Source organism: Nematolebias whitei, chromosome 16 (genome assembly GCF_014905685.2).
Source record: "Nematolebias whitei isolate Nwh7 chromosome 16, NemWhi1, whole genome shotgun sequence".
In the NCBI taxonomy this organism is placed as follows: Eukaryota; Metazoa; Chordata; class Actinopteri; order Cyprinodontiformes; family Rivulidae; genus Nematolebias; species Nematolebias whitei.
Genome location: NC_056513.1, coordinates 5,847,049 through 5,870,524, shown reverse-complemented (window position 1 = coordinate 5,870,524; position 23,476 = coordinate 5,847,049). Strand labels below are relative to the sequence as shown.

General features: G+C 41.4%; 1 protein-coding gene across 1 annotated transcript in view; it reads left to right on the top strand.

Annotated features, from left to right (window-relative positions):
• Positions 1–302: 302 nt before the first annotated feature.
• Positions 303–23,476, top strand: part of maml3 (mastermind-like transcriptional coactivator 3) — a 155,531-nt gene continuing 132,357 nt past the window's right edge. The window contains exon 1 of the mRNA XM_037689599.1: positions 303–843. Within this exon, the coding sequence (XP_037545527.1) occupies positions 481–843 (363 nt within the window). The 5' untranslated portion in view covers positions 303–480. The remainder of the gene's footprint in view (positions 844–23,476) is intronic.

Below are 23,476 nucleotides of genomic sequence, written 5' to 3'. Positions count from 1 at the left end.
CCCCCGCATTTTAGTCGGACTTAGCGAGCGTCTTCCCCGGGATTTCTTTCTTTCTTTCGCTCGTTATGTGAGATGCAAGTTCTCCGGGAAACTCCGGAGCGTGTTCGGCGTAGGCAGCAAAACTTTTTCTCGGAGGACGACACCGAAGGACGGCGAGCGGAGAACCGCCGCTGCTCCGGAGCGGGACGGTTTGTGCGCGTGTGACCGTTCGCCTTTTTTTCTTTTTTTTTTTACCGCTTTTCTGTGGTCACCCCGCGCGCGAGGAGTTTTTGTTGTTGTTTGCTAGCAGCGTGGCAGCGGCTCGAGCTTGTTTTGGTTCGGGACGAGAAGAAGGCGGCTAACCGCCCTTTAAACCCTCCGCCTCGGCGGCTCTTCCGGACGGATTCGAGCTCGGTTGGAGGAGGTGGAGGCGGCGGCGGGCTCGACCGGGACTGGGGAGACAAAGTTCCTCCAAAATAGCAGCCACGAGTCGCCGCGGTGATGGGGGACTTCGCCTCCCCCGCCGTCGGACCCAACGGCAGTCTCTGCATCAACAGCGGCATGAACCCGGGCAGCGGAGCCGTGGTGCCCGCCGGAGCCGTGGGCACACCTAAGCACAGCACGGTGGTGGAGCGGCTGAGGCAGCGGATCGAGGGCTGCCGGAGACACCACACCATCTGCGAGACCCGGTACCAGCAAGCCCACTTCGAGCAGCTGGAGCTCGAGCGGAGGGAGACCGTCCACCTGTACCAGAGGACCCTGGAGCAAAGGGCCAAGAAGTCCGGCGGCAGCAAGCAGCCGCAGAGCAAGCAGCAGGACTCGGACTGTGCGCCCTCCACGGAGCAGAAGAACACGCGCATAGTGGTAAGGAGGAGCGGGGCTGAGGCCCCTTCAGTTGTATTAAGCTGCACAGCTACGATCACCATCAACAGGGTGAACTTGTTGACACTCGGCAGTGGCGGATCAAAATATTTTTCCTCAGGGTGGCAAAGTTTGGGCATGAGGTTCCAGCAATTGTTGGGGGGGGGGCGGGGGGGGGATTTACTGTTGGCAGGAAAAGTTTAACTTTTGGACTTTAAATTTGTACATTCAGGTTATTTGTCCGAGATTACAGATTACATGAAACAACACGTAACCTGAATGCTAATTAAGCAAGCTTAATCGGTTAGCTGGGTGGGCGTGGTTGGGCAGCTGGGTGGGCGTGGCTTACACTCAGTTTTAAGCAACGGTTCAGTAGAAAGCACCAGTGGCTAAGCTGGCTGAAACACGTGACTGATGTAAACAAAACAAAGTTTGTTTTCGCTGCCAAAATCCAAATGGGATGAACGAAGTCAGCGATTCAGCTGAATATGAACGATCACAGACTTGGGTGATTGCTGGTATTGCATTACTCGGTCGTGACACCTACCGCTGGCCGTGGTATTGCTCTCCATTCAGGAGGCTCCTTCCTTCCTGTCCCATCTTCATTTCTATCCAGTGCATTGCTTGGCTGACTCCAAAGAAATGCACCTTTTTAGTCAAAAAGTTGTATCGTTTCTTTGATGGTTGGCAGCAGTGTTGCCAAATCTTGCAGAAGAAACCAGCAACCATTTATTTTCTTAACCGCTTTTCCGCTCTGGGTCACAGGATCCCCATCCAGCGGTGATTGGACGAGGGGTGGGGTACACTCTGGACAGGTCACGAGAAAGACAACCGTTCACATGAACACACCAAGTGACAATGTAGAGTGGCTAATTAACCTATCGTGCATGTTTTTTGTAGAAAACCAAAGTGCTTGAAGAAGACCGGTGTGTGCACATGTAAACTCCATACAAGAAGGTCGCAGCCGGGTTGTGAACCTGCAACTTTATCGCTGTGAGGCGACCCACCCTCACTACCTCATGATAAAGGATGGACAGTCCTCTTAATTTATATATATATATATCATTAAATTTATTAAGTATTTATCGCAAAATTGTTTTAAAGAACACGGTTATTTTACTTTTTTAGGTCTGCCAACACTTTTCACTTATCGGTCGTGTGAATCAGTTTAGTGTTACCTAATAAAACGGAGTATTTGCTAATCAGAGACGGAGTGGGACAGGTTGTGCATGTAACCCTGCTGTGGTTGATGGACGCAGCAACCAGACCGTTTTTCTTTAGCGGACAGACGTGACGGACAACAAGCCTAAATAAGCAACTACACTTTCTAAACGAGCACCCTAAACTGTGTCAAGTACATATATATATATATATTTTAGTGAATTTACAGAAATAATGAGCAGAATTGGTTTTGAAACTTGTCTCCTGGTGAAATTTCCAGTTTTGTTGGTGGGTAAAACCATTTTGGAATTCAAAAGGTGGGGCACAAACTCTACATTGGTGATAATAAAGTTCTGTGGAAATGTCTTTTGACTTGCGTTTTGCAAAATGTACAAAAACATATAAACTAGCCAACAAATAGGGTGCCAAGATGGTGTTTTTTTTTTTTTTCCAAGGGCAGCTGCCACTTATTGCCACCCTCTAGAACAGCCCCTGAGCCCCACTCCCTACATTGCACTTGTAAAAACACACGTTGCCAGCTAAAGCGAATGCTGCTGTTTGGAAATGACAGCTGACGTTTTGGCAAAACCGAACGCGCACAACAGCGGAAGTCCTGGAGGTTTTTGGGGAGGCAGGGCTAACTGTGAGGTTCTGATTTGTGCGCTCAGAAAGTTGTAACCAACGTCTGGAGGTGGTGGTGGGGCTGACACAATGCACGAGAAGAACTTCTCCTTTTCTTGCTCTTTGCAATCGGCTGGAAGTTGTTCTGCAAGACGGGTTAGCAGCAGCAGCAGCGTTGCAACACTTTGCTTCCTTGCTCTGAAAAGCTGCAGCAGTTTATGCCCCTGTAACCTTTGTAACATACTTCTAAAATCAACAGTCGGTGCCCACAGGGCTGCAAACACTTACTAACAGCTGCCTTTTTGCTGAACGTAACCGTCCTTCGGAGGTGAAAACGGTTCTTATTAAGCTGGAAATCTCCTTTTTCTTTAAATGACATCTAGAGCTTAATTAAAAATAATCTAAAAAAACCCTGCACATTCGTTTAAAGATCGTGCACTTTTTCCTTCAAGTAATGCAAACGCTATAATTCCAGTTAGAATGCTACAATGATTTCCTGTTGATAGGGGGCAGTGGTAACATATGGAGAACTGCTGAATCTATTTCGTCCCATCAGGATCTTGGTTTACTACCGATCTCGTCTTGAAGGATCAGATTTGATTTTGGCGTTTGGTCGTAGCGACTTTGCATCAAAGGCACTGAGACAGACGGCAGTAAACTGTTCCCTGTTCACACCACATCCCCTGTGGGCCGTCTCCGGTTTCCCTTTAGAAAACACTAAAGGATACATGTTGGGGAATGTCAACATTGTTATCCCTTTTGTTGCTGCAACGAGCCCAGTTCCCTTGCCCACCTTTTGAAATGCTAAAATAAGAGCGTCTTTAATTTTTGAAGGCTGCCGCTGTGGTTATTTAAGAGCTGCGCAGGATGGACGGGTTCTAGCTTTAGAGAGAGGCAGTAATTTATTTTTTTAATAGTGCAAGGAGCTCCCAGCAGCTCTTGTGGACCTAATACCGATCCGCCCATTAGATGGCCGGCAACAAATGCTCCAAGAATGGAGGGATTACGGCTTAAAGACAGTGGCATCCATCCGCTCTGCTCCTTTTTACCCACAGATGGTGCCTGAACTGCCTGTTAGTATGCTACGTTGTAGATGTGTAGGTATGGATTGTTAGGGCTGCAAATCCCCCTCCTGGTTTCCCTCAGAAGAACAGAGCTGCAGCTAGATGGCTGTATGTAGTCACTTCAGAAGCAGGCGTCCTAGGAAGTAGTATCGGCACACAGACGTGCGCACAAAAACTCCCAGGAGGGTGAAATCTGGAGGGTCTGCGCTACAGACTGCGCTTTGAAGCACGCAGCGTGGAAAAGGTGTGCTCGAATGCAGCTTAACCCACACCTAATGAGAGCAGCAGCAGGTTCGATGGCTGGAGACGCAAAGTTCACAGCGTGAGGCTGAAATTGCACTTCGGCTGTGAAATACACGCGATTTATGAGTCGTTGGCTTTCTGTGTCGATAATTGTCAGAAATTTCAACAAGGTGCGAAGAGGAAACGCATGGAACGTGTGAAAATTTGTGTTTTTTTAACAGAGTTGTACGGTGGATCAGCTTCCAACACAAACTGCAATTCAAACGTTCATACGTCAAAATGTTCAGCTCATTTACAAGATGGCTGCTAAGGCTTTTGTAACTTTGATACTTTTCAAATTATTCAACTTTATTTGCAAATATATTCTCCACAGAAGTAACCGAGTTCCCTTCAGTTCTTCCAGAAACGTCGTTCCATTTGCATACTTGCACCATTTTTTGTTTTCCACTTACTTTTGGTTTTTAGCTACCATTCTGCTACTTTTTGCTATTAGCTAGTCTTTTGCTGCTGTAGATTTTAGCTGAAGTTTGCTATTGTTCTAGTACTTTAAGCTTCTAGCTAGCCATTTGGATCGTTTAACTCCAAGCTAACGACTTCTGATTTCTGCTTTTAGTTTGTTTGCTAATGATGATGTTTAGCTAGCCTTTTGCTACTTGTAGTTTTTAGCCATCAGCCTTCTACTGTTCCATTACTTCTGTTCTTACCTTTTAGTGTTTTTACATCTTGGCTAACTTTTTGCTGCTTTTAGTTTCTGGTCTGCTACTTATAGCATTTAGCTATCCTTTTTCTATTTTTAGTTTCTGTCTATTGTTTTTCTACTGTTTCTTTTAGCTTCTAGTTAGCTTTTTGCTATTTTTAGTTTAACTTCCATTCTGCTCTTTTTTGCTATGAACTAGCCTCTTGCTGCTTTTAGATTTTAGCTACAGTTCTTTTATTGTTCTGGTACTTTTAGCTTCTAGCTAACCTTTTAGATCATTTAACTAACTGCTGCTAATTGGCACTTTTCGCTTCTGTTTAGCTACTTTTTGCGTTTTACTAGCCTTTTGCTACTTTTAATGTTTAGCTGTCGTCCTTCTGTTACTTTTCGCTACTAGCCACCCTTTTAGTACTTTTAACTCTTAGCTAACATTTAACTGCTTTTTGTTTATGTTGTACTACTTATAGTTTTTTAGCTAGCCATCTATTCTTGGCTTTTAATGAACCTCTTGGTACTTTTAACTATTAGCTTACATTTAGCTACTTTTTAGTTTTTAGCTGTCATCCTTATACTATTCTGCAAATTGTAGCTACTAGCTAGCCTTTTAGTAAATTAATGCAGCTAGCTTTGCTGATTTTAGTTTCTGTTCCGCTACTAATAGCGTTTTGCTAGCATTTTGCTACTTTTAGTTTAGCTTCCATTCTGCTACCTTTTTGCTATTAGCTAGCCTCTTGCTATTTTTACATTTTAGCTGCAGTTCTTTTATGGTTCTGGTACTTTTAGCTTCTAGCTAGCTTTTTAGATCATGTAACTCCAAGCTAACTGTTGCTAATTGGTGCTTTTTGTTTCTGTTCTGCTACTAGTAGCATTTAGCTACTTTTAGTTTTTAGCTATGGTTTTCTACTTTTCTGTTACTTTTAGCTCCTCGTTAGCCAATTAGCTACAGTACTTTTATCTACTGTTCTGCTATATTTTTAACTTTATGTAGCCTCTTGGTACTTTGAACTTTAAAGGTTTCTTCCTGATGAGGGAGTTTTTCCTTTCCACTGTCGCCTTCGTGCTTGCTCAAGATGAGAGTTCTGCGATGGAGTTAAACTCAAAGCAGTCTGCTCCTCAGTTAAATAGTGTAAACTTATTATTTCTGTATGAATGTTTCAGTTCAGTGCCCTGAGACGGCTTATGTTGGCGCTATATAAATAAACTGAATTGAACTGTTATCTTGCATTTGCTTCTTTTGTTAGCCTTTTGCTACTTTTTAGATTGTGTTTGGGTACTTTTCGCTAATATTCGGATGTTTCGCTCGGCTTTCACGCTGCATTTTTGCAGAAAATGCAATCCTACTTTTCTTAAGCTGTTTGTTTATTTTCCTGCGTACATCCCAGTACAATGTGCGTTGGTCTAGTGGTTCTCAGACACACCCACGTCAGGGCAAACCTGTAATTATGGAAAGTGTGTGTCTGTGTTTATAGACCAAGTATTAGTGAGGCTGGAGACGATGACACTGGGAACCCTCTGGTGTCTTTCCCACCGTGTCTTTAAGCAGAACGGCTTCCAGCTGAAGCTGCAGGTAACTGCGACCTGGGAGGTGATTTCTCCGGTGAATCTCTGAGACGCCGAGTTTTATTTGCGTTGCCTCTTTAGGAGAAACAACAGAAGAGTTGCTCCTTGGTTTGTCCAAGTACAGTTACTGTAGTAGAAACGGGTTGCAGTAAAGTTGTCTTGTATATTTTTATTTTTTCACTGAACCTTGAAGAATGTCTCTTTGAGTAATAAGTGAATTTATCAGAACATAACTGTCTTTAGTGACGTTTAATTTGTGTCTAAAATTCCAGTAATGCTAATCATGTTAGCTTTTCTGCTAAATGTTGATCAGCAGTCTGTAATTATTAGTGTTTTTAAAATCCACTATTGTGCGCTAATTATATACAAATAAAGGTTGTATGAATGAATGAATTAATTAATTTACCAGTGTTTATTATGTTAAATAAGCTACCGTCATTTAGGTTTTAAAATTTATGAAATGCACTGATAATCGATTTACAATGTAAATAGAGGTTTTTGCAAACAATAATTTACAAATCTTTTACTTTGCCATCAGTTTTCCCGCACGAATTGTATAATTTTCTTACAGGATGTGCTCCAGGTTGCATCGGATGTGCTACAGCTAGCTGCTGCTGCACTTGTAACTGTAGGATTTTATGCAAATAACTGTAAGATTGGCATCGGTGTAAAGGCAAAAACAAGAACTCACCCATAAGTGATGCCTCTCCACAAAAGGGGCCCGCTTATAAAGGATTTATTTATTTATTTTTATTTCGGCTGCTCCTTCTTCAGGGGTCGCTGCAGCGAACTAACTCATACAAAGACTTGGCAATTGTTTTTACGCCGGATGCCCTTCCTGACACAACCACAGACCACTGAGCTACCACAGCCCTCTGTGTGGAGCAGAGAGCTGCCATCTCGGGCGCTCGGGGGAGCAGATGGTGGGGGTTAAATGCCTTGCTCAAGGGCCCAGAGTGGGGCTAATAATGGTGACGACAGGTGTGGGCGTTTCACCTTTTTCACCCACGTTTTTTTATGTTGTCGATACGAAGAGTCGAACCGCGACCTTCTGATCACATGCCGACCTTCTCTAACCTCTGCACCACCACTCCCCCTTATAAAAGATTTATTAACGCTTTTAAAAATGAGCTATTCATGCGTTTTTGTTTGTTAATCCTCATTAATCACTGATGCAGTCTTACTATTTGGAAATATAAAATGTCGCACTTTTGTTTACTCAGATAAATGTAATTTATTGCTCGTTGCTAAGCTAGGCCTGCCACGACAACAGATTTTGCTGGACGATTAATTGTCTCAGAAATTATTGCAATAAACGATAATATTGTTTGAAATTTGACAATAATTAGTAATTAGCTTCAAATTTAAGAACACGTTTCTATCTTAATTTGTTTTTAGTGTAGTACCTTTTCTTGACCACCTGATGGCAGTATAAGACTGAACTGAAGGATGGATAGTGAGGGAGCGAGCTGCATGGGAGGGAGGCGCTTTGAAGCTTTGACAAGACTAAGGTTCCACCCCCCCCCCCCCCCCCCCAGGTCGGCCTGTTGACTTAGCTCGTAGCTTAGCTTCTCAGCTTAGCTGCTTTTAACGATCAAAAAACGCAATTTTGTATCGTTAAAGTGGATTTTAAAAGAAAATGGAAAGGGACGGGTCAGTGAAGGACACTGGAGTTTAACCTTTTGAAGAGGCTTTTATTGTGAAGGGTACTAAGTAATAGCAGAAACTGTCACGAAACGTTTGAGTCGTCCATCTTTGTCTCAGTCCTGCTTTTGTTTGGATTTGTCAGAATTAAACACTTTTTTCTCCAAACTGAGGTCGTATCACACGGCGCAGCGTGTATCTCCTTTAACACCCGGCGATAATGTTTTTGCTCTTTTGTGCGTTTGTAGTTTTAGCAAAATATCTCAAGAACCAGTGGACCGCTTTAGTGAAACTTTAAGGAAGTAATCCTTGGATTTACGTACACAAGTGAATAATTTAGGAGTCAGCCTGCTTCAAGAATGGCTGCCACAGCTAATCCTAATTAGCCAACAGAAAAATTGCTCTAACTCAGTCAATTTTGCAAATATTGACTGAGTTAGAGTTGTGCGTGGTAGTAGCTGAGAGTTGAATGTTCTTGGCACTAACGGCTCGTTTTGCAGTTATTGCACAAAATGTCTTTTACGAGGCTGCCTGGACTAAAATGACTTGTAAGATATCTTCGTTTAGAGCTGTGGGTTTATGCTTTGTTTTAATTTCACCGCTTCTGTCCGTCGCAGGATCCAAACCCGTGACCTTTCAGCTACAGGCACGTGCCTCCGACCCAACGGCCCGCCGTGTTGATCCAGAGCAGAATCCCGACCCGTTCTCTCTCTTTTTTTTATTTTTTATTTTCCTGACAAAACATCCAGTCACATCCGATTATCTAATCTCCGACGACGAGTTTACAGCTGCGAGGCCGACGTGCGCAGCGAGGGCCTCGTTAGTTCCACTGAAACACTAGCTCAGGACGCTCTGTCTTCTGCTCTGTCCGCTCCTTGGCATCCACCTCACAGAGGAATGTCTCTGACACACACGCACACACACACTGCTGTCCTACTCTTGGCTGAGGTCGGAGTGTGGGTGGCTGAGTGTTCATAAAATGAAGGCCTTCCCCTCTTCCCTCCCTTCCCCTGTTCAACACTTCTCCGGTTTCACCGTTAGCACGGCGCTAACGTGGTGCGGACGGCCTTCCTGGTAGCCATGGCATTGTTAAAGTCATCTGGGACGGTGGCTAAATTTAAACCACTTCGCTGGCGTGAAGCGGACACGCATCGGCGTGCGCACACGCAGAGAGTGACGTGGGTAAACTTTGCGTGACATCATTTGCACGCTGCTTTCGACTCGCCTCAGTTTCGGCTTTTTATTGACCGAGTCTTTGAAACCGTGCCCCGCTCAACATTCAGATTAGTCTTGTTGCTTCCCTTCGCCCTCCTCTTCTTGTGCACACACACACACACAAGCAGTGGATGTTTTTGATTTGGGGCGGCTTCGACCACATTCCCTTCCTCCCACGCTTGTTCACATGTTCGACAGGAACACACACACTTGTGGCGTGAGACCCCTCGTTCAAGCAAGCCGAAGAAGTTTGAGCTGCTGAAAGAATTAACGGTTGCACGTCGTTGTTGGTGACTCTTTCCTGCACATGTTTACAGAAATAACCCTGCTGAAGTTGCCACATGTATGATCTGCCGTGCACGGCGCCTCTGTTTTGATTTTTTCCTGTTTGTTTTAATGCTGAGTCAGCATTCACAGTTTTCATGTTTTTAGTTTCTTTCTGTTTTTGTAATCAAACTACTTCCACATATTTTGAGCTCCTTTTTAATAATGTTTGTATCAAAACATTTGGCTTCATTGGGAGTAGTGTGCCCTGACGTTTGGTTTTAGTAACCTTAATAATTTCAAAATGTTTAACTTTATTTTTAATAAAATTCTCCCCATATAAATACATTGAGATTTTTTAAAATTCCTTCAAAAACATTTTCTTTGAAATCTTCAGCAGCCTAATTTCTGTGTTTGTTTTCTGATGCTACTTTTAGCTTTTAGCTACCACTCTGCTACTTTTAGCCTCTGTTTTGACAAAGTGAGCTTTTAGCTATAATTTTAATAGCGTTTGGTTACTGCCTTGCTCGTTTTAGCTTTTAGATGCAGTTGAGTTAATTTGACCTTTTACCTACTGTTTTGACAAAGTTAACTTTTAGCAAATATTTTAATAGCTTTAGACTACTGCTTTGCTCGTTTTAGCTTTTAGATACTCTTTTCTGATTTTAGCTTTTAGATGCAGTTGAGTTAATTTGACCTTTTTAGCAAATGTTTTGACAAAGTTAGCTTTTAGCTATGATTCTAATAGCTTTAGGCTACTGCTTTGCTCATTTTGGCTTTCTGATTTTAGCTTTCTGATTCTAGCTTTTAGCTATGGTTTAGCTATTTTGACCTTTTAACTGTTGTTTTGACAAAGTGAGCTTTTAGATATAATTCTAATAGCTTTTGGTTACTGCTTTGCTCGTTTTAGCTTTTAGATATTCTTTTCTGATTTTAGCTTTTAGATGCAGTTGAGTTAATTTGACCTTTTTAGCAAATGTTTTGACAAAGTTAGCTTTTAGCTATGATTTTAATAGCTTTTGGCTACTGCTTTGCTCATTTTATCTTTCAGATTTTAGCTTTCTGTTTCTAGCTTTTAGCTATGGTTTAGCTATTTTGACCTTTTAACTGCTGTTTTGACAAAGTGAGCTTTTAGCTATAATTCTAATAGCTTTTGGTTACTGCTTTGCTCGTTTTAGCTTTTAGATACTCTTTTCTGATTTTAGCTTTTAGATGCAGTTGAGTTAATTTGACCTTTTTAGCAAATGTTTTGACAAAGTTAGCTTTTAGCTATGATTTTAATAGCTTTTGGCTACCGATTTGCTTGTTTTAGCTTTTAGATACTGTTTTCTGGGTCTAGCTTTTAGCTATAGTTTAGGTATGTTTACCTTTTAGCTACTAGCTTTTAGCTACTCTGGTTTTAGTTCATCTTTAAGCTCCTGCCTGGTATGCCAGTTTTAGCATTTAGTTGTTGAGATTTAGTTCCTTTTTTATTAGATTTGCGTTATTTTTGGTGGCATTTTGACATTTAAAATTAAATTTATTGCGATTATTTGGAACCTTAGTATTAAATTTTAATGTTCCAAATATTGTGACGAGCCTGAATTGAGATTATTTTTGCATTTAATGCCCATAAAAACTTGAAACATCTTCTATCATCTTGAAGCCAGCCTCCTAACGAACAGGGTGCTCACACTGTACGTTTGATCCTTGAACTCTTCTGGATAAACGCTTTTTGTAAAAATATTTACCGTTTCTGTATTTTCTTGTTACTCATTATCCAGTATTTGCATAGATGCCTGATTTGCCTCCTTATCAGTGCAGCTCAGCAGGAGTTAAACATAAAGCCGCTGCTAGATCTGTGTGGCTGCAGAAGTCGGCGTGTTGGCTTTGTAATAAATTCTTGCTCGCTTTTATTGTGTCTTTATTTGCTTTAAAAATGAGACTTTAACTGCCGGCGTTGTCTGCTTCTGTTGTCGTACCTCGTGCACCTTTCGGTGCCGTTGTCTCCTCTGTCTGTCCTGCGTGTCGTTTATATCTTCTCCACGTTTTTGTCAGCTTCTTCCTTTTCGTGCAGTTTGTTTCGTTTCTGAATGGCAGTTTAGATTTTGCATTATTGATACTCGACTGGTAGGAAGCCATCGTTGTTGTTGTATCCGCCCCCTCGTGTACACACAGAAACTGCAACTTGGTAAAATATGAATGAGCTAGTTATTGGAGACGCCTGGGTGATCCACCACGAGTGTGTGTGTGTGTGTGTGTGTGTGTGTGTGCGTTTCATTCCTTGCATGCGTCAGAATATATTGCAAGTCCAAGAATGCACCATGCTCAAGAAAATCTTTGCTTTATCATGTAAGCGTGATGCACCCAACGTAATTCTGTATCTGCGCAGTAAATTTGAAAACTGCTTCAACAAACCTTTTGTTATTTTTTTTGTCTATCAGCTTTTAGAAAACTCAACTCTTTTTTTCTTGTTCCACCATTTCGGTTCTATTTCAACAAATTATAAATTAAAACGTTCAGCTCTTTCAGGACAATCCTGCTTTGACTTTTTGTATTGGTTCAACTTTAGCTTATTTTAAATATTTAGCCTTTTCTGCCATTTTTTTTTTCTCATAGAAAGTGAATTGAGCTCATTTTACATCCTTCACATCTTTAGATCTGTTTACAGCCTTTTGCTGCTCCTTTCACATTTTATTCTGCTTCAGCTTCTTTCAGCTTCCTTGTGCAAATTTAAACTTTTTTCAGCTACTTTCAGCTGTTTTTTCAGCTGTTTTGTGCCCCTTTCAGATTCTTTCTGCTAACTACCACATTTTGTGCTTCTTCTAACTTTTTTTCTACCAATTTTGGCTTGTTATGCTCCTTTCAGCTTATTCTTTTTTACAAATTTCAGCTTTTTCTGCTATTTCAGCTACTATTTAGTTATTATTTTCTTCAAATTATAGCTTTTTCAGCGAATCCCACATTTTTTGCACACATTTAAACTTTTTTCAACCTAATTCAGCAAAAATGTGCGCTCTCTACTTTCTTCTGGTAATTTAAGCTTCTTTCTGTTTTTTTAGCTACTTTTCAGCTGTTCTTTTTTTCAGCTATTTCAGATAATTTCCACATTTTTGCGCTTATTTCTGCATTTTTCAGCCTCATTGGACAAACATATTCTTTCTGCTTTCTTCTGCTAATTTATTCTTGTTCTACCTTTTCAGCTACCTTTTTTTTTTAGCATTTAGTTATTTTCATCTCTTTTCAGATGAATTGAAGCTTTTCTTGGTAATTGCTGCTACTTTCAGCATAATTAACTTCTTTATGCTAATTTCAGCTTATGCTCCTTTCAGTTTTTTCTGTTAGTTTCAGCTGTTCTTCTATTTCAAATACTATTTAGTAGCTATTTTTATGCTAAGTTTAGCTTTTTCAGCTATTTACAAGCTTTTTTCCCCCCTAATTTCAGCTCTTTCTGCTTCCTTCTGGTAGTTTAAGCTTCTTTCTGCCTTTTTAGCTACTTTTAAGCAATTTTTTTTTCTAATTTCAGCCTTTTTTTTAGCTACTTTCCTATATTTGTGGTAATTCCTGCTTATTTAAACCCCATTAAGCAATTATGTGTTCTTTCAGCTTTCTTCTGCTAATTTAAGCTTGTTCTACCTTTTCAGCTACATTTTAGCATTGTTTAGCCCATTTCAGCTGTTTTCAGATAAATTCAAGCTTTTCTTGGTAATTTCTGCTACTTTCAGCCTAATTAACTTCTTTATGCTAATTTCAGCTTATGCTCCTTTCAGATTTTTTCTTTTAGTTTCAGCTTTTTCTACCATTTCAGCTACTATTTAGCAGTTATTTTTATGCTAAGTTTAGCTTTTTCAGTGTTTTTTTCTTCTTCTTCTAATTTCAGCTCTTTCCGGCTTCCTTCTGGTAGTTCAAGCTTCTTTCTGCCTATTTAGCTACTTTTCAGCTTTTTTGTTGTTGTTGCTAATTTCAGCCTTTTTAGCTACTTTCCTATATTTTGTGGTAATTTCTGCTGATTTAAACCCCATTAAGCAATTAAGTGTTCTTTCTGCTTTCTTCTGCTAATTTAGGCTTGTTCTTCCATTTCAGCTACATTTCATCATTTGTTTTTAGTCAGTTTCAGCTGTTTTTCAGCAAGTTCTTCTGCAGCATTCACGCTGCATTTTTGCAGGACATTCAATTTCTCTAGTTTGGTTTATCATTAGACTCAGGATTCCAGGAAGTGTCAAAGATTTATCAATAAATAAAATTATATGCTGTTGTCTGTTAGTTTGTTTCAGTTTGTCCGATCGTCGGTGAAGCTGTTTATCAGCGAACACTCGTCGTATGAATCTTTTTGGCCTTTAGAAATAATTTCCAACCTCACACGACCTTTCAACTTCTCATTAAAGCCGCGTTATTTTTCAGATCAGACGGGTCCAGCTCCTTTTCTCAAGGAGCTAAAATTAAAATCCTGCTTTTGGTGTTTTTTAAAAAAAAAGAATAAATCTGCCACGTTTTTCAGATTTCTTTTGACAAATCATTTATTGACAAACAAATAAAATCATAATAAATATCCCAAGATCATTTTTTCTCATAAATTATTTAGCAGTCAGACCAGAATTTACAGGAATTGTTTTGGATAAATAATTTATTCTTTTTTTTTTTTCAAGTTTCTAATGAAAATATTTCACCACAGGACATAAAAACAGCCTGACCCTCCTCATTGAATCATTTCAATAGATGAACAACAACAACAACAAAAGTAGAAACGTTTCGTCTTTCATCCGAAAGATTTCTTCAGTCTTTTTTTGTTTGTTTGTTTTGCTTTTTGAATGTCCAGAGGACCAGACTTCTACCTGGATTATTGAGCATGCATCAGGATATTATATTGTTATATTACATTAGACCAGCTTAGATTAGCTGCCTTCAGGTCCAGGCCTCCCTTGCAAAAGAGATCTGTGATCTCAGTGGGATTTGCCTGGTTCAATAAAGGTTAATAAAAAATACAACTCGTGACAACAAGGATTTCACAGCTACTGTTATTGTGTGAAGGTCCAGTGTTCTTAGTAACTGGTACCAGTGCTGTACCCATCTGCTCTTTTTAACCCCTCGTGTAATTCACATACAGTAAGAGAGAGTTGGGAGAAGGTATGAGCTCATCTGTGAGGGACTGTTTTCAGCTTCCTGTTCTTTGCATGTGACTTCCTGTTTATCGGTTTGCCTGTTTGAAACTGGTCAGTCAGGACGTTGCGTTGCCCTAAATGAGTTGTTTCTTCTTCTTATCCATCACACGCTGACCTCTATGGGCCTTTATAAAAAATAATCTGTTGTGTTCTTCCTTGCTCTTGCGTTCCTATCTCTATTTGACCTTTTGTTTGCCCTCCTTTCTTTATTTTCCACCATTTCGATGCTTGGTTTTCACCCTCCCTCGTCGTTTTTCTTTCCTCCGCCGTGTCTCCGGTGATCCCCCGGTTCAGTCTCAGTTTGCAGGCTTAGCGCGCTAAAGCTCTCCCAGCAAAGGTTGGCGGATGGGAGGAATCCTGTGCTAAGAGGGAATTACCTACGACACGGACTCCTGGTACAGACGCGGGCTTTAATTGTCCGCCCTCAGATCTGAGCTGAACACCTGACGCTCCTTCAGGTTGATGTTTATTTATCTGCTTCTGTGTCACACTGCAGCCTCTCTCCTCCTCTGCTAAATGACATTTATTGTTCTTTCCAGGGCTGGCCAGATCCCCCTGAACCTCCCTATTGAGCTAGGGACATGAATTTTTTATGAATACGTGTATGTGTGTGAGCGTGAGGGAGGGTGGGGGGTTCTCGGCTGCATCAATAGCCATTAGTGCAGCAGCTGTGGTAATTGTGCTACAGTGGCTGCAGTGCAGGAGGGGAAAGAAGCACATTAGCTGATAACACTGCAGAGGGCAATAAGGAGGAGAAGATGTGGCGAGGAGGACACGGTGGGGCAGTTAGCCACGTGGTGGCTACGCTGCTGTCTGGTAAATCCACTGACTGGAAACCTGCACTGGTGCAGCAGTGGGATATGAGTTTCATGGTAGAACGGGAGTCCAAAGGCAGAGAAGTAGTTCATCTTAGACATGGTGGAGTGGGAGATGGATCAACGGGTCGGAGCCTCGTCTGCAGTAATGAGGGTGTTGCTCCGGTCTGTCATAGTGGAGAAGGAATGGAGCTGAAAAAGGGATATAGGGTAATGGTGCTTATATAAACCGTAAAAAGATGTCCATGTTGGTTGATATTTGCAAATAACTAGAAAACAGACTAAAACTTTGGAACGTCAAGAACTTAAAAACACTAAGCTCAAGTTTGCATTTTGTTTTTTTTTATCTCCAAATACACTTTAGTAATATTTGTAATTTTAAGGTATAGTTATAAATAAAAAAGTTTAATGCTACCTGAAATTTTAGAGCCGATGCTCCTCTGAATCATTAGACTCACCTGAGGTGGTTCAGGGATCTGATTGGGAGGTCTCCTTTAGAGGTTTTCCAGACATTTCCCACTGGAAGGAGACTCTGGAGCAGATCTAGACTTTGTTGAGGGGGATTCTGTATCGTTTCTGGCCTGGGAACACCTTGAGGTCCCTCAGGAGGAGCTGGAGTGTCTGAGGTTCCTGCTTTGAGGAGCTTTTTGAGTTCTGTACATCCCAACAAAAAGAACGTCAACGGTTCCTTAATTATTGACTCCAGCAAAGGAAAGCCCGAAGCCCCGTTTAAAGAAAGGAAACAATGTTTTGTCTATGCAATATGTCTCTAAATGTAGTTTAAACATCGTTGTTCTGTGTTTTTCTGTCATTTTTTTTTAACTAATCTTGTTATTGAACTTTAATCTTATTTTCTAATATACAATATAAACAGTGGTGATATTGCATTAGATTAATATTATATTAAATACATTTTGTGTGCATTTTTAACATAAAGTTTTAGCCCTGCATGACATCTCAGCTTAGTTTAAATGGGATTTAACTTTTATTAGTTTCTTTTACCAAGATTTGGAGTTTTGTTGTAAAGTCCAGGAAAGACTTTGCTAAAAATAATAAATAACTATTGACTGTTCTGCGGATTCATATCAAATGAAGTGTCCTGTTCAGGTCCAGGAGTTTGATCAAAGTAAACGTTTGCTTTCTGCTTTTTGTGAGGTGGACGGTTCAAACCTGTTGAGATTTAATTTGGAGGAAAAAGAAAGAAAACCTCATGAGAATAAACTCGTGTAAAAGCAGCTCCTTCTCTGTTTGTGTCCTCGTTTGCGACGAGTTGAGCTTTTGTTTGGTGGAGCTGAACACTCCGTCAGCAGCCGGTCTGCAGATCACTTCCTGAATGGATCCCAAAATAGCAACAGCAACGATCCGAACCGAGGAAACGTGCCAGCTGCGCTTTTCAAAACCACGCTCACTTTCTGCCTTCACTCCTTAATCGTGGAGTAATAAATGATTTTTATGGCCGGTGATGGTGGAACTCACCGTCCTGCTGTCCTTGGGTCAAAGCGGCCCGAGGCCTCGGTTCTCAGGGTCGTTTTGACCCAAGGACAGCAGGAAGGCCTAACACATTTGGTGAGTGTCGTTTGCTTTCTTTTGTTTGGGGAAAGAAAAGGGAGTTATAAGTGTAAAATAAACATAAACTGATAAGTTCAAGAAAAAGTTGCACCACACTGAAGCGTTTCTGAGTGAAAGTTAAAAATAAATATTAGGGCTGGACGATATGGCCAAAACTTTTATCACGATATATTTCTTAATTTCTGTCTAACGATATAATTCAATATAAACAATATAAAAGCCTCAGAAAAACTGTACAAATAAATTAATGTTCACCTTTTATTTGTATTTAGCCTTCAAATAAATTTTAAATCACAGTTAAATAAGCATAAAACTCTCAACTTTGTCAACATTTGTTTAACTTTAAACAACAACGTAACCTAACCCATGCTCGTTTTCTCTTTTGATACAGCTGGGGGTGATGTTTCAGGGACACGCTGGCTCACCGCTAGTTGGAACGACTCTCCGGCACATTTTGCAGCACACTGAAACCTGGAGTTTATCGGATCTTAGACAGCCGAACCACTTCCACATCGCCGAATTAGTCTTTCCTCTCTTATCCTTTATGTCGTCTGCTTTCTCTTCGCTTGTTCCGTCACATTCTGATGTTCATGGGAACTCATTTTGAAGCGAAAACTTCCTGTGCGTTGGAGATTAGCCTAGCCTAGCCTGCTACCGCTAACTCCTGGACTCGAGCTGTGTGTGGTGTACGTCACCACGCACTTGCGTAGTTGTGTTGCGGCTTTTTCTGTTCGTCCGCTTCAACCCGAACAGAAAAAGAAATGCGTCACTGTAATCATAGATTAATATATATCAAAATATCGAAAATGTGCTTCAGAATCATATCACCGTTATTGAATAAAAGTATATCGTGATATATATCGATATCGAATTATTGTCCAGCCCTAAATAATATCTTACTTTTTGAGAACCGCCTCAGTTTGGGGAAATTATTTAACATATTTTGCATTACATATAATATTAAGAACGCCAGATGTGCTACTTGTCTCTGCTTCTGTTTCTACTTGTAAATAACCATAAAGTTTCATGAAGATAATAACGCAGTTCAACCTAAAGGTTTCTAAAATCGTGTTTGAATGAATCACAGTGAAACTTTAGAGTTTGGAGGTTTTATAACTTTGGTCTCTGCTTCTGATAGATCCGCTCTTAATTCATCAACCCGTTGGACTTAAAACGGTTCGTTCCTGAAGCCACTTTATCTAAAACAAGTTTAAATATTTAAACGGAAAATCACTTCAGTGGCATCTTCCAGAAAGAGTTAAAGCCAGCATTTCACTCGCTGCGAATAGTGGAGATTATTTAGCCAACTGGAAGTTTCCAAAATGTCTCCAAACATTTGCAAGGCTTTGAATCACGGAGACTTTAAAAAAAAAAAAAACCTGTGCTTATCCTTTTACCGATAAAATAACATGCTGGTGGTAAATATTAGTTATTAAACCTTGTCCAGATTCATTTGAGGGCAGGTACGAAGTGACCCGAGGTGGGTACAATGTGGGCAACAGTGAGACTGCAGACGAAAACTGCATATTTTTTATTTCAGTTTTGAATCACCAGTTAGTCTCCAACAGTTGTAAGCCCAGTTAAACACCACCTTAAGGCACCCGGTTGTTTACAGCGAGTGGTTTATTACGGTATGTTAAGTACACGGATGGTAAAAGTACATCGTCTACATCAGGGAGTGGTGGCGTAGAGGTTAGAGAGGGTGGGCCTGTGATTGGAACCAGTGGTGTAAAAACTTGAAACGCAAGGAAACTAATAATTTCGTTATTAAACCTAAAAGTTTCAAAGTCCATGCTCAATAATCCAGGTTAAAAAAATCCAACTAAGTCAAGTCAGGTCCTCTGGACGGTTTCTTTGTGTTAAAACGTTTCGTGTTTCATCCAAAGGACTTCATCAGTCCGAGAAGCAACAACAAACTCAGTCCCATAACTCGCATAGTGGACCAACCAGTTTGACAGTGATAAGATGGTTTCTGGAGTCCACTCTCTCCCCCGTCGACTCCTCTGAGGCAGCCATAGCCAAAGTGGTTCATAACATCAACACAAAGAAACAATCCAGAGGACCTGACTTAACTTTGTTGGATTTTTTATCTGGATTATTGAGCATGGACTTTGATGTTTTGAACCACTTTGGCTATGGCTGCCTCAGAGGAGTCGACGGGGGAGAGGGCGGACTCCAGAATCCATCTTATCTCTAGTAAACTGGTTGGCCCACTATGTGAGTAAGCCACTTATGGGACTGAGTTTGTCGTTACTCCTTGGACTGATGAAGTCCTTTGGATGAAAGACGAAACGTTAGGCCTATCGCGATAAACAATAAATCCTCCGTTTTGTTGAAGCTCCAAAATTCATGGTTCAGTGGGTTCAATGGGCTAACAATTCACAGTTGAAACCCGTGCCTTTGTGTAAAAAGTTTTATACTTTTTAGTTTTATACTTTAGTTTTATACTGCAAAAAGAAGCTGAGAACTTTTAATTTTTTCAAATTAAAACTGTGTCAAATGTTATGCTAAAGTGTTCAAATCACACCGAGCGTCCGCCATTTTGAGAACTGAAGAGGGGGCCTCCCTCCCATGTTTCTTAGAGACACGCTGCTTGCTCCCTTACTAGCCATCCTTCGGTTCAAACAGTTTTATACTGCCATCCAGTGGTCGAGAAAAGGTACTACGCACAAAACAAATTAAACATTTATTCTTAAAGTTGACAATAATTACTAATTATTGTCAAATTTGAAACAATATTATTGTTTATCACAATAATTTCTGAGACAATTAATCGCCCAGCAAAATTAGTTATCGTGACAGGCCTACGAAACGTTTCAACACAAAGAAACCGTCCAGAGGACCTGACTTAACTTTGTTAAACTGAAAATTATTAATGATAAACTTTATTGAGGATCGTTTTCATGCCAAAATGTCCAAATTTAAAACCATATCACATAAAATCTCATCTTCTTGTTCTGCTTTCCTCGGTGCTCGTGTGTTTTGTTGACGAGATGCTCGGGATGTCGTTGTGCAGTTTAACGTAAATGAACACAACGCTTTGCGGTGGAGTTACGTACTGTTAAAGTTTTGTCCAGGATCAGTTTATTCCCGTCTTCTTGTCCTCTCAACAGTTCAAACACTTTGTCTCGTTTTCCCCTCGTTCTGCTGATTTTTGTCCGTCTTTCAGCGTTTGCGCGTCGCCTCCTCATCCCTCGTTCCCTCAGACGCCGTTTTCCGCCTCGTCCAGAGGAGCAGCAGATGTTTAGCCTCGTCTGCTGCCACAAACTGTTCGGCGTCCTGGAAGCTGCGGGATGTGTGGAGTAGTAAAAATAATCAAGAACAACTAGACTTCCCTAAAGATTAAAATTAAATACATAAAATAAATCCAGGTCAGGTTCTGAAGTTAGCAGCTAAAGCCTCAGATGGGATTCTTCATTCATGATGCTCGGAGATTTAACCCGTTTGGGTGAAGTTTGAAACCGTGGCAGTCGTCGTTTCATGCAGTTTGTTCTTATTCTTATTTTCAGCGTGCTGACAGTAAAAAAAAAAACATAGATTTTTTTTGGTAATGGGTACTTAAGAATTGCAGCACAGAGCATTAAAAAGCCCCCGGAGGATCTTCACTGTCAGCCCCCGGAGGCGTAAGAAAGTCTAAATCTTTGTTCTGCACATGTGCTTAATATTTTGGACCATTAGCTGTATATTTTCTGCGCCATTGCCGCTTCAGCTCATTACAACTGTGTGATAAGAAAATAGGGGAAAAAAAAACGAACTTTTAAAATATTTACTGCTGTGACTTAAACAGTAAATAGTACAACTTTCTCCTGAAGCTAACCTTTGAAAACCACAGATAATTTATATCAGCCAACACGAAAATATTTACAACTCGGTACGTTTTACAGACACTGGGCGTGGTAGTAGCTGAGAAGTTGTCCTCAACCCATACACTGAGTGTGGCGTCTCGTGAAAGCGTATTTTTGAGGTTTTACAAGAAAAATATAAAGATTTTATTCTCAACCTCAGGCCTAAAATGCAAAAACAATTACTTATTTTATTTATTTATAATTCTCAGTGAAGCTTGATCCATCCATCCATCATCCGCTTGCTCTGAAGTCATGTCTCGGGGGCAGCAGCTTGAGCAGGGAGGTCCAGACATCTTTTTTCCACAGTCACCTCTTCCAGCTCTTCTGGGAGGACTCCGAGGTGTTCCCAGGCCAACCAAGAGACATAGTCCATCCAGCGTGTCCTGGGTCTTCCCTGGGGTCTTTTCCCAGTTGGACATGCCCGAAGCACCTCAACTGGCTCCCCTCGATGTGGAGGAGCAGCGGTTCTTATCCGAGTCTCTCCCGGATAACTGAACTTCTCATCCTATCTCTAAGGGACCAGCTACCCTGCAGAGGAAACTCATTTCAGCCGACCGTATCCGCAATCTCATTCTTCTGCTCACTACCCAGAGTTCATGACCATAGTTGATAGGAACATAAACCGACCGGTACACGGAGAGCTTTGCCTTACAGCTCAGCTCCCTCTTCACCACAACGGACTGGAACAGAGTCCGCAATACTGCAGACGCTGCACCAATTCGTCTGTCAATCTCACGCTCCATTCTTCCCCCCACTTGTAAATAAAACCCAGAGATACTTGAACTCCTCCACTTGAGGCAGAACCTCACCCTCGACCCGAAGAGAGCAGTCCACCCTTTTCCGACTGAAGACCATGGCCTCAGATTTGGAGGCGCTGATTCTCGTCCCAGCCGCTTCATACTCTGCTGCGAACCGCTCCAGTCAGAGCTGAAGATCACGGCACGATGACTCCAACAGGACCACATCATCTGCGAAGAGCAGAGATGGGACCCTGAGGCCGCCGGACCAGAATCCCTGGCCTGGCTGCACGAGAAATTCTGTCCATAAAAGTTCTGAACAGAATCGGTGACAACAGGCGGCCCTGGTGGAGTCCAGCTCGCACCCCGAGGTCTGATCTGGGTTAAATTTAAAGAAAATATTTAGGTTTTGCTACTAGTTTCATTGTTCTGGTATAACTTCACCTGCTGTCGCTCTGTAGCTGGTAGCTGTGTGCTAATCGCTCTTTCTTCTAAGAAAGAAGTGGTTTTTAAAACTGAGCAACACGGTACATGTTTAACAAAGTAAACTTAAACTAGTAAAACCGCTGCGGCAGTAAATAAATCTGATATGAGCGGTCAGGACCTTTTAATTCTTCCCTGTAATCTGGACTGGCTGGCTGTTTTTCAGTAAAGTGACTCAGCAGAGGTTCGGAGTGTAGGACCGTCTCCTAAACTGTGACTGAACCCGCATGCATGCCTGTGTGTGTGTGCATGCGTGTGTGCATGTGTGAGTCAAAGCAGACGGGATTTCAGGCAGCGATGCAAAAGCAATATTTAGATTCTTGTGACATTTCTGTCTTGATGTCGAAGTCTCGTTTTCTCAAAGCAACAAAGAGGGAAATGTTTCGGAGCTGAAATGTAACTCCTGTGTTTGTGAGGCTTTTCCCTCCCCCGTGGAGGAGGAGGAGGAGAAGGAGAAGGAGGCCCGAGCAGATCCAGCTGTACGTACAGTATTTCTCCAGGTTTCAGATCATCACATGAAGGTTAAAGTCAGACAAAGATAACCTGCTTAAAACAGTAAATAGTTTACAAACCCACTGCTGGAAAGGATTAAATGTAATTAGAAGTTCTACTGCTCAGTATTGGTATTTGTTATCGGCATGTACTCTATTGTTACTACTTGTACGCAGTTTGAAAACAAACGTGACATTGGTGCATCCGTTGTAATTAACGAAACGGTGAACACAGCTGTCCTGAAGGAGGAGGAGTTTCTGACCTCGAGGTCACTCGGGTTCTGCAGCAGGACCATGATCAGCGTTCCTCATCTGCGGTTATGGTAAACACTTGATTGCAGTTGAGGGCGGCACAACCACTTATTTGGTTTAGGGGCCGAATACTTTTTATACGCCTGGCGAAAGGCGGACGTATTATGGTATGGTCTTCAGCCGTACAAACGTAAACTTTCACTTGTCTGGCCCATAACTTCTGATCCGCCCGAGATAATGAGTTGAAACCTGATGCACATATGTTTCATCGTTAGGCAGAGCGTGTTTACACTTTTCATCACCCCAGCTTCAAGGTCACGAATCAAAATCAAAGTTAAAACAAGGTCATAACTTCTCAAGATTATCAAGGGCAGCACGATGGATTAGTTGTTAGCACGGTTTCCTCACAGCAAGAAGGTCCTGGGTTCGACCCCCGGTTTGGACCTGGGGTCTTTCTGTGTGGAGTTTGCCTGTTGTTTTCTTGTTGGTGTGGGTTCTCTCTGAGTACTCCGGTTTCCCCCCACAGTTCAAAACACGCATGTTAGGCTGCCTTCAGGCTCAGGCCCCCCTTGCAAGATCTGTGATCCCAATGGGATTTGCCTGGTTAAATAAAGGTTAATAATAAATAACTTTATACACGTTTGTACCATCACTATACAGCGTGTTGCATAATCTTTTTTCATCCCAGCTTCAAGGTTTAAGGTCACAAATCAAGGTCAAAGGTTATACAAGGTCTAGATTTTGGTAGTTTGTCGACAGGCGTGTAATCTGCCATAGGCTTGCCCAGTTTTGATCCAGGTTGGTTTGGATGGTTTTTTTTCCCATTATAAATAAAAT